This window comes from Quercus lobata, chromosome 2 (assembly GCF_001633185.2).
Source record: "Quercus lobata isolate SW786 chromosome 2, ValleyOak3.0 Primary Assembly, whole genome shotgun sequence".
Taxonomy (NCBI): domain Eukaryota; kingdom Viridiplantae; phylum Streptophyta; class Magnoliopsida; order Fagales; family Fagaceae; genus Quercus; species Quercus lobata.
In genome coordinates this window covers 4,413,472-4,425,666 of record NC_044905.1, presented here as the reverse complement: position 1 = coordinate 4,425,666, position 12,195 = coordinate 4,413,472, and the positions used below count along the sequence as shown (strand labels likewise).

The following is a 12,195-nucleotide window of genomic DNA, read 5'->3' as shown; positions in this document are numbered from 1 at the left end:
TTTAAGGTGACTCCGTTACCGAAGTTTTGAAGAGATAATTATTAATTAACCAAGTTTGGATAAAGAATTCAAACGTAATTCAAATGCTCAATCTGTACGAAAAGTTGAAAAATGCTGAGAGTTCACACTTAAGAATTTTAATGCTCAATCACCGTGGGCTTCTAGGCTTATAGCACCAAACTAAAGTTACTAACGAAAATGGTTGCAATACACCTCACTTAGAGCATTAGCATTTGGGATTAAAAAAAAAAAAAAAAACATTTTGTATCATCAAATACTACTTTATCTATTTTACCAATTCATTTTACAACTCACTCTACATCATAGTTTTTATTTTTATATACAATCCAATAAAATAATATATTATAAACAACCTAATAAAATAATAAAAAATATTATTCTCTCTTTTTTTCCCACTCACTTTTTCTCTTCACACATAATTACATACTAAAATAATATATATTTTTACAACTTATGAATAGTAAGGGCACTAGCATTGGGAGGTGTAAATACCTCCAGTTGCTCTTTTACAACTTAAGACAATAGAAGTCCACTCCATCTAGATTTGTATACTTAAAAAAATTTGCAACCTATTAATAGCAAAGTTGCATATATATAACCTTAGTATTCATAGGTTGTAAAAAAAAAATTAATTTAGTGGTTGTGTGTGAAGAGAAAAAGATAGTGAGAGGAAAAAGAGAGAGAATAATACTTTTTATTATTTTATTAGCTAGTTTATATTATTTTATTAAGTTTTATGTAAAAATAAAAAAGTGGGATGTAAGGTAAGTCGTAAAATGAGTTGGTAAAATAGATAAAATAATGTTTGAGGATGCAAAATAGGTTTTTCTTTTGCATCCATGGATGCTAGTGCTCTTACTATTCATAGGTTGCAAATTTTTTTAAATTTACAAATCGGGATGGAGTGGATTTGGGTGGCTAGGTTGTAAAATAGCAACTGGGAGGTGTTTACACCCCCCAATGCTAGTGCTCTTACAAACCCTACAAGTTATGTAAATAACAACATATTCTAGCTCTCTACTCTTGTTCGCAATTAATTATATAAATCTTTTCTCCTTACTAGTCACTGGTTCTACGAATTTTGAGCTGCAAATCGCAAGACCAACCTTGGTTGTTCCAAGGGCTCTTGAAGATTTTGGGATTGCTCCAATGACTCCTAGCATCAAACAACAACAAAGAAACGAGTGTGAATTATATGTAGAATCTCATGGTTTAGGGGTATATAAGAGAGCTTAATGCATGGGTACATAAGCGAGTGAATGTAGCAAACTTCTCTCAAGTTCGCAATCTCGCTCGACCGAGAGAGAAACGAGTGTCGGGCAAGATCAATAGATAACTGTTTTTCAAAAATTGTACTTCCCTTGACATGCTGATTTTGCTCGACCAAGACTCTTACTTCAGCAATTTCCACTCCAGCTCTTTGACCTCTCACTAAGTATAATGAACCCACAAATGTACATATTACCACAAAAAAAAAAATTAAGAAAAGAAAACAATAAATTTGGCATGGAATATGCTAACAAATACCAAAAAAAAAAAAAAAATACATATATATATATATTTATATTTAACTCGGTGGAAAAAAAAAAAGATTAAGCTTCAGTAGTGTGCACTGTGCAGTAGCAATTAAATCAAAAGCTGAGTATGTTGCATCACATAGAATCAGGAGGGATCCTTGCATATATACATGTGGAGACAAAAGAGCTAAAAAAAGGAAAAAAAAAAAGAACTTTTAGAATAGTAGGAAATTATGTGGAAGTGGAACAATAAGTTAGAATTACCTCTCTCTCTCTCTCTATATATATATATATATATTACAAAAAAAAAATTCATAGTCACTAAATAGCGCGAGTTATAAATGATAAACAATAAAATAATGTTAAGTGGTCACAAATAAAAATTAATAACAACTTAATATCTCAAAGAAATTATACAAATTTGCTGGTCTAGTGCTCTACATGGAAACAACATCCAAGAGTAATGTTGCAAAAGGGGCGCGACTGTACCACAAAATTCTAGAATCTTCGTTCTGCTAAGTCACCATTCTTGTCATTTTTTCCAAGCATTATGAATGGCTCTCAAAAATTTGGGCTTTATTATTGTCAACTACAACTCAACTCTATGCAGATTCTCATCATGTCTTATTATTCTCAGTCACCGTTCTCTTGATTTTTACTAAGCATTATGGACGACTCTCAAAATCTTTATCTTTATTGTCGACTACGATTCAACGCTATACCGCCTATATATATTATTATGTTTGCCTCTTATTGTTACTGTCTCGTTCAATGTTTCACACTCTCTTGTTTGTAAATTAATTTATTCGATTTCCGTCAAATCAAAAATCTATTGGTATCTTAGTCAGATATAAAGAGCAACAATTATCATGAAGCGAACACCATAATAATTTCCTGAATGAGATAAATTTTGATGGACGGATATCTAATGGTGTCTTGACTGTGCATGAATATTAAGAGATAACTATTCGCAGACCTGCGTAAGGAGCAGGAAAATTTGACATCATATTCTTTTTTGTTAAGTAAAGAATAAGAATAGTGGTTAAACCTTATAAGTAATAATCCCAAACTCATCTTACAATAATGTGATTACATTGTAATATATATAATATGAGTAATACTTAGGTACAGTACTTAGGTACTGTTCCTTAGGTTCTTATTTTAAAATTCTGTTATGTGAATTTTTTTTCATTGAAAGAAAGTGTATTTTTTAGTTAAGTAGCCACATGGCTAAATTTTAAGAGGGAAACCTAACAAACAACACCTAAAGTACCGTGCCTAAGTATTGTACATATAATATATTTTATCTAAGTAAAGAAGTCTATATTTTGATTTTTTTTTGTATTCATATTCTTTTTGGCAAGGAAACATAATGCACTTATTTTTTTTAATCTTATTGCACTTTACTTTCAATTATTATATATGACATACATTATAATAGAGTGAGATATGCATCAAAACACAACAGAATTAGAAAATGGAAAATGTATAATTTTTATTAGAACATGAAAATGAATCTTGATAGTTTCATATGAAAGTTAACATTATTTTGCATTTTACTATGCTTATTGATACGGTAGTCACACCACAAGTATAAATGCTTGTGAGGTGTAGGGGGTAAGGGTCAGAGTTCAAGTCTCCAAGAGAGAGTTTCACACATATATACACTTAGATTAAATTAAAGTAAAAATTCTATCTTGTATTAAAAAAAAAAAGATTAAAAGAGAACAAATATAAATATAAATAAATAAAATATACAGGGGAAGGGAAAAAGGTATATACGATATAGAAGTGTTGAGGGAGAGGAAAGGTTGGGAAAGAGGAAGAGACCTTGTATGTTTTGGTAAATATGTGTTTATAACTGGTAAGTTGCATAGTTAATATATATTCTAAAAAAAAAAAAAAAACTCATCAAATCCAATGTGGTAAGATAAGTAGAAAGACCAAATAGAGGACTTTTTGAGTACCATATAGGTTTTTGAGAAATTTGAGACTTTCCATATTATTATTTTTTTTTTCCAAAACTTTTTATTGGAGAAAATAATTTCCTTCATAGATGAGATTTTTTTTTAGATAGAAGAAATATATAGGTTGGGAATGGTGGGAATGACTTCTTACCTCCAATTATACCAAAAGGGAAATTGTATGTAGAAATTAATTATTTTAACTCTTGCCTTTTAGGTTACTCTTGCTCCCCCCCCCCCCCCCCCCCCAAATTTTTTTTTTTTGACTTTTTAGTTACTAATATAAATATATATATATATATATATATATGTCTTAGGAATAATTTAAGAGGAAAATTATACCCACTTTAGAGTAAAAAAAATTGATTGCGTATCTAAAAGAGCTAACAGTGAATATTTAAGTACATTTTTTTTTCTTCAAAAAAAAGTACATATTATTTAAGAATTATTATAATAGTGGAATTTATAGTATGTGTAAGGACTAGATTTGAGTCCCTAGCCAAGACGATGGATGGACCTAGGCCCAAAAAGCCCAAAACAATAAATTTGTAGAGAGTAGGTTAGAAAACTGGGTTAAAATGAGTTGGACAACAAATAAAGTAAACTCAATTAACAAGAATAGGAAAGTAGATTGAATTGATCCAAAGAAAACCGTCCTCGACAAAGTTCAAGGAAGTCAGTTCTTATATATTTCTTACAAGTTTATTCACAAAGTTGGTTCTTGATTGTTACAGTGTTTCTCTCTTGATTTCTCGATCCCTTCTTTATGAAGGGTCTCTTCTTTTATATAGTTCTCCTTACACAATCTTGGCCCTTCACTTGTTGATCATCTAAGCCACCACTTGAGTGCTTATCCCATCGAACACCCTCTCAGTCCCTCTGTGCGTTGGGGTAGCCAATGCAATATTATTCAGGGGTCTTCTTCACATTAATGCAACCAGAAAGTTAGCTGTAGAGCATTCAATACGATGGTAGCAGCTTTTCCATTAGATATTTTAGGACACCTCCCTGTCTTGTGTTCCCATAGTGCTTATCTGTATTAACAGAGTGTTCCTGTGATGTTCTCTTGGACGGCAGACCACCTTTATGGACCTCGGCCTTGGTTAGCCGAGGAGGCTCTCATCCTCGACACAACCCCCTAGGCCATTATGATCAAAATTGACTTCTCCATTTGTTAACATGGGCTCTTTTGACAACGTTTACCCTCCTCGGACGTCTTCAGTCCTCAGCTTGGGCCTTAGGTCCATTATATACATAAATAATGGGCTCCGGGGCCCAATGCCCCTATAGTATGCAATTAAGATTTTTTTTTTTTTTTTTTTTTTTTTTTTTTTTTTTTTAAGTACAAAAGAAATGCCTAGTTGATTTCCTATTGTATTTCTCATGTTATTTCTATTACATTTTTGTATATTCAATGAGTATGATGGATTGAACCACAACATATCATATCAAATTGAACTCAGAATAAGATATAAGTTTAAGGTTTTTAATTTTTTTTTCTCTTGAGAATTAGATAAGTTTATTTAACCTAACTAAGGTAATATGATTAAATTCGTGTTGGACTGTACAAAATCATTCTATTCATGTTGGATATGTATATATAAAATATCTATTGGTTAGCATGATTTAAATTAAGTTGCAGAATTTCCTAAGAATGAGATCACATCGAGGTATATGCTTCAATTGAGAAATTTTTTATTCCAAAGTAATGGACATTAATATTACCATGGAAAAAATAAAGCAATATTGCATGCATGTCCACAGTCATAAAATGGATGCAATAGTTCGACATTGTAAGCGTCTCAAAGTTATTTCCTTAAAAATTATAAGAAATTTTTTTTGGGAGAAGATATATGGTAAGAATTAGAGATTAGATTTTTTTTTTTTTTTAATTTATAAAAAGACTTTAGTATGTTTGACTTGCCATAATGTAATTTACATCATAATTTGTTGAATAATTAATGAAAATAATCATATAAAGCAAAGTTAAAATCCCAAATACAAAGAAAAAGGCGAACACCATACAGTCCATACCTATCAATCATAATATATTGTTTCCTCTTCCAAGTTTTCCTAAGAAGTTAAAAATTAGCATAGATTTAGATGAGATTAAAAGAAAATTAGCAAGAATTTATGTAGTATTTAATTTAAAAATTACAAATTCATTTAGAAAATAAAATAAACAAATGGGAGGCAAATGATCGTGGACTAAATCAATAAAACACATTCCAATTCTTTAGGCATAAACAATTTTAATGGGTAAAACACAATTATGTAAAGAAAAATTGTAAACATGAATACAAAGAAATAGACTATCAATTAAAAATTGAAAAAAGAAAAAAGAAACATGGTATTTACAACCTCGGAAAAGAAAATCCAGTACAAACCATAACAACTGCAGTAGAAAGGCAAAGAAATTCAAGGGAAGAAAAAGAAAAACTGATCTCAAATTGACTTTCCAATTCTAGTTGTAATTTGGTGACTTCTGGTGTGGAAAGAAAGCAATTCAAAATCTATATTTAAAAATTAAATTAGTGAGTTTTAAATCCAAAGGGAAGCAATTGAATGTTTTAATGGGGAGATAAGCCATTTGTTTGAGAGAGAGAGAGAGAGAGAGAGAGAGAGAGAGAGAGAGAGAGAGAGAGAGAGAGAGAGAGAGAGAGAGAGAGAGAGCTGAATTTATGGAAATTTGGATTCAATGGAAATTCATTAATAGTATAAACATTAGTTGTTTGTTTGATGGAAAGATGATGAGTTGAGAGAGAGAAAATGAGATTGATTAAAGAGAATGTGTGAAGTGAAAACCCCACTCCCCCCCCCCCCCAATAAAAAAAGGAAAAAAAACTTTGTGACATTGTGATAATGTAGCTCAACTGGAGGGTAGTAACAATAAATGCTACACTTTAGCTTTTAGATATATATATATATATATATATATATATATATATAGCTTAGTGTTAGCTTACAACACATAACTCCAATAGTCACCTATTAAACCAACTCAGTAAACCCAACTTAAAAAAAATTATGCCAATTGATACCCCATTAATACACCACTTAGCACAAAACAAATAATGTGATGATGTTAGTGATAGTGCGAATTTGACTTCGTAAACCTTATCATACATAATTAATCACATGATGAAGCCAAGAAAAAAAAAATGATCATTGCATAAAAATTTTCATTATGCAATATTCCGTCTTCCATGTGTCATTGAATTTGCCCATACCTTCTTATTCCACATGGATGTTAGGCACTGATTCTTTTGTCCCCCACAAGATATTATGTATAATTATAGTATTAGCTAGATGCTAAATGTATGAAACTTCTTTTGATTGATAGTTTTATGATGTAACAAGCTACAACTTAACCACATAAAACCCTATCCAATAAAAATAAACTAAAATGTTTTTATCACCAATTGGGTTTTGTTTTTTTTCCTTGGCTTCACATTACCAACCGGTTAGAAATAGATTAACTTGAAACTAATTAATCAAGCTTTATTTAGCTAAAATATCACAAGCAATAAGAAAGACCATTAAAGTTTGGTCTATGGCACAAATTCCGAGCTGTAACGTGTGGCCACTATGGGGCTTGAGACCATTCGTTTACTTGCACTATCCACCCAACGAAGATAACCGAAAACTGACTCCTCTTTCAGCCTTTGTGGACCTTCAATACTCAGCTTGAAACTTTGCTTCTCATTCTTGTTTTTGAACACCAATTTCTCTGGCGTGACACTGACTTTAATTTCTTTAATGGGTGTCACACTTGCAACATAGGTTGATTGTCCCTCTCCAACATTGGTCACTGTTCTATGAAATTCTCGTACACTTTTAAAACTAGATTTGGAGGCCTTGGCATTGAAAAATGCAACGAAAGATGGGTAGTTAAGGTCCAAGGACTTGTTGGAACAATTATTTGAAGCTGATTTGGTGATGATTTGAATTTGTCGATTGGTATACTTTAGACCACATAGAACATTCACATAATCTTGTGCATTCACATCGTATATTAGACCAGGGTCTAATGCATTGTTGGGATTGATGTGTCCAGCTCCAAAGGCAAAAGGACTGGCTGGATGGTTATCATCACCAAGGTCTGTGATTGGTTTGAGTGTGTTGTCGAATGCATCCGATGTGGTCATCATGGCAGATCTAATGGCTGCAGGACTCCAATCAGGGTGTGCTGATTTCAATAGCGCTGCCACTCCTGCTGCTTGTGGGCAAGACATGGATGTACCAGACAATAAATTGAACTTACTATATAGAGAGGAACTGCCGTCACTGGCAACTGGGATTTTTGGTGGCCATGAGGCTAAGACTAATGAACCAGGAGCCATTATGTCAGGCTTCAGCACAAATGGGCAGCTTATAGATGGCCCTTTAGCACTGTAGCTACTAACTCTTGGTGATGGTTTGGTACCAAGAGTTGTCTTTTTGAACACAAGGCTTGCTTTTGGGTTGGACTTGCTGGTTTTGATGTAGTCTTTGACAGTTTCTCCATTCTTCATGTTCAAGAAAATTGCTGGATATGAGTTTTGGATGTAGAACTCCAAGTCAGTAACGTTGGTTATAAAGACCGCAGCTACCACTTTTGCATCGTCAACATTTTGAACTTGGTCAGACAATGAGCCTTTCTTATCTTGGCACACAACAATCTTGTACCCAACTTTCTGCAATGTCTTGAGATTGTCACAAGCATCAAAGAAAACGATTGGGATTTTATTGGAAGATGAATTCCATTTCCCAATATACAAAGATGAGCCCAAGAGTTGAACTCCATTGCCAAGAGTAACAACTCCATTATAGTCACGGTCCATGGTACCAGCAGCAACGGTTAAAACCCATGGGATGCCATTGTGTAAGGTCCCAAGAAGAGGCCCTTGATTTCCTGCTGAAGTGGACACAAACACACCCTTTTTCAAGGCTCCAAATGTGGCTATGGCAATTGGGTCAGTATGCAGTGGTACACCATCAATGCCCAATGATATGGATATGACATCTACACCATCTAAAATTGCTTGATCAATGGCAGCCATAATATCGGATGAATAAGAACCCTCATCCCACAAGGCCTTGTACATGGCCACTCTGGCTTTTGGAGCTATGCCTCTAGCAGTTCCTGTGGCATAGCCAAAAAATGATGCACCTTGCACATAATTCCCAGCAGCCGTGCTTGAAGTGTGGGTCCCATGACCATCTGTGTCTCGTGTGGAATTATTAATGGTCTTGGTCGCGTTGGGGTCTTTGGCAATTAGACCTTTGTTAAAGAACCTTGCACCAATTAGCTTCTTGTTGCAAAAAGATGTGTTGAATTTGGTGCCAAATTCACATTGACCCTTCCACCTTGAAGGAACTTCGGACATGCCCTTGTCATTGTAACTTTCACTTTCTGGCCAAATTCCTGTATCTACCACTCCAATTATGACATCTTGGCCATAGTTTGTCACTGGCCATAAGCCCGAGTTGCTACTAAGGCCAAGAAAGTCAGGTGAGTGAGTTGTGTCAGCCTTCACAGGCAAGTCCTTGATTGAAGAAACAAAACCTGGAGAGCTTTTTAAGGCCTCAAGCTCAGAAAGTGATAGACTTGCAGCAAAGCCATCTATAACGTGAGTGTAGCTATAGATAAGTTTAGAAGTGGCGGTAGAAAAAGTATTGGTGGTGCTAAGTTTAGAAGTTTCTAATGCAGAGGTTAGAGTGGACAAGTACCACTCATGGTGGCTACCAAAGTCTTTGGGCTTCTCTGATACATCCATGTGAATGATGTAGTTATCAGATTCTGCTAAGGTGGAGACAAGGTGAGTGATTGAGAAAAAGATAAGGCACACATAGTAGGGAGTATGAGAAACCATGATCAATGGGGTTTGGTTTTAGAGCACAATAGCAAAGTTGGAGTACTTATATAGAGTCGAGTATGGGAACCCCGTGATACTCACTCTCTAACTACTTGTCTCTCCATAAAATATTAGTAGGGGACCTTGGCCTCCACTACGATTTTATCCCCAATATTGTTGTGGAATTTTTTATTTTTTTATTTTATTTTTTTCTCTAATGATTTGATAGTTTGAGGAGTGAAATTTGAACCATAAACGTCTCTCTTTGCAACACTAAAAAAATGACAATTGAACTACAAGACATTTGGTTGGAATTTATCTTTTAAAAATTTCCTATTTCACCAATTAACTCTTCCTAAACTAAATGTTAGACAAATGAGATTAAGATATTTAACTGAGGTATGCCACGAATACAAATTTTCTATACCATTTTTTATGATTAATGCATCACAACTTGTTATGTATTTATTTGATAGACTTGAGAAGTGAATATCATATAATATTATAAAATATCTAGGGTTATTTCCTGCCTATATCAAGAACTGATTGGTGTTTGGGTTTGATAATAGAGAGCTATCATTAAAAGCAAACGCTATAAATTGAAACTCTCTCAAATTTATTAATATTATACCAGCTTTCTCATACGCTACTCTCATCCATCAAATTGTTACATTTGGTAAATTAACATACCTATTACAAAAGATACTTCATGGTGAGAAATATCCCATACTAAGGACTTCAACCCACTTCATACGCACTTTCGGCACTACACTAGTAATTGCAGTGATTACTGTCAATAGACTCAGCTCCGCGTAGCGTGAATTCGCTTGGTCAACAATGGCCAAGACAAAAAAAAATAAAATTGCAGTGATTTGCGGCCTTAGACGCTAGAGCCCACCATGTGCGCTTAATTTGCATTTGTATTGTATCTACTCACTTCAGTTTTGACTAACGATCTTTTTTTTGTTTCTGTTTTTTTGAAAGAGAAAGGTAAAAGAATGACTAATGATCATTTGTCAAGAGGTTTGGTCATTGCTTCCATGTTTCACAAATCACAACGTTTCCTCTTCTTCACTCAGTTGTAGAAATTGAAGCCATGACAGCTGTCAAAGCTTTGGAATTCTCTCTCTAAAAATAGGGATTACTAAGGTAATACTTGAAGGAGATTCAGAAATCACTAATTAAGGAGATATTTCTAATCTCATTTGGTCATTTGATTGTTAATGCTAAGTTTTTTGTAGATTCCTTTCGGTATATAAGTTTCTCACATGTTCGTCACAAAGGTAACATTGTTGCTTACAACCTTGCTAGACATGATAAACATGTCAGATGTTCAGTGTGGATCAAGGATGATCCTCCACAGCTCTCTGATGTAATACATATGTCGATATGACTTTTCTTTAATAGAATTATCAACATTCTTCTTAAAAAAAGAAGAAGTAAATTGTAGGTTCTAGTTTGCTCAATTTCTTACTGTTAAATAAGATATTTGAAGTTCAAATTTCGCTTACACTAAAAATCAATTGATATATTAGTCTAATGATAAGAGTAATCATCATTGAGTGGACGTCATAAGTTTAAATTCTACCCCACACACATATAAAGTAAATCATGATTTGTATGAACAAAACAAAATCATTTCGACTAATGAAAATGCAAATAAGTATCCTATGCAGGGGCCAGGGTGACTTGAACAAAATTGCCATGAAAATCAATTTTTTTGGGTAAGTAATTTCACATATAACCATTCATTAAAAACTAAGAGAAAAGAAAGAAATATTTTATCAAAAACAAAGTTTCGTGCATATTGATATTGTTATAACTGAAAAGGCACGTCACAAACATTTTCATATGATCCTTTATGAGGTAAGAAATTGAATAATTGTTCACTTGTACAACTTTTTTTTCTTAAAAGCTTTGACACTTTTTATCTTCCAAAACGATAAGAATCCCGTTTAAAGTTGGTGTGGTTTAAACTTTAAAGCTTTTACAATCAAGAGGTGCCTAGCTGATATCCTAGTATACACTATAAAGTCTATAAGACATGGAATATCATCCCTCTAACCGTGATGTTGCACAAAAATGTAGGTTACTAGATTATATTGATATAGGGGAAGAGCCTTTAGCTTGCTTGCAAATGTGGCAATTATACACATAACGTGGACCACCATTGGAGTTTGAATCCAAACAAAAAATTTTACAACTGGGATCAAGATCATTGTAGCTTAACCGGTTGGAACTTCCTAGTATATCCATGATATCTGGAATTTAAATTCTTCGTTCATGTTATAATCATAGAATTATTCCCCCAAAAAAAAAAAAAATCTATAATTGAAAATCTTTATTCCATTTTTATTTGAAGCAGAGAGTATTAAAATTATTTTAAGAAAGAATATTGTGTATTGATATGGTTATGGATCACTTTAACTTTTTGAAGTTTTTCTCATTTTTCTTTTAAAGCTATAAGAAGTAAAATGGGTAGTTTCCACGCAACAAGTGAAAATTCAAGATAGTTCCTATCATTATTAAGCTCTCAAATCATAATGTTGATTTTTATTTGAAATGGAAAGTATTCAAATCATTTTAAGAAAGAATATTATGTATTGATATGGTTATGGTTATGGATCACTTTTAATTTTTGGAGTTTTTCTCATTTTTCTTTTTAAAGCTATAAGATGTAAAATGGGTAGTTTCTAAGCAACAAGTGAAAATTCAAGATAGTTCCTATAGTTATTAAAGCTCTCAAATCATAATGTCAATATAATTTCTTTTAATTTGAAATGGAGAGTATTCAAATTATTTTCAGAAAGAATATTATGCACCGAATAATCTTAAATGCTTGAAAAAGTTAGTGAT

The 12,195-nt window shown here is 33.0% G+C and overlaps 1 protein-coding gene across 1 annotated transcript; it reads right to left on the bottom strand.

The window, feature by feature from the left end:
* Positions 1-6,780: 6,780 nt before the first annotated feature.
* On the bottom strand, positions 6,781-9,370 carry LOC115978113 (subtilisin-like protease SBT3). Its single transcript, XM_031100134.1, has one exon. It carries the CDS (start codon positions 9,355-9,357, stop codon positions 7,054-7,056), a length of 2,304 nt encoding a protein of 767 aa, XP_030955994.1. The 5' UTR covers positions 9,358-9,370; the 3' UTR covers positions 6,781-7,053.
* Positions 9,371-12,195: the final 2,825 nt, after the last annotated feature.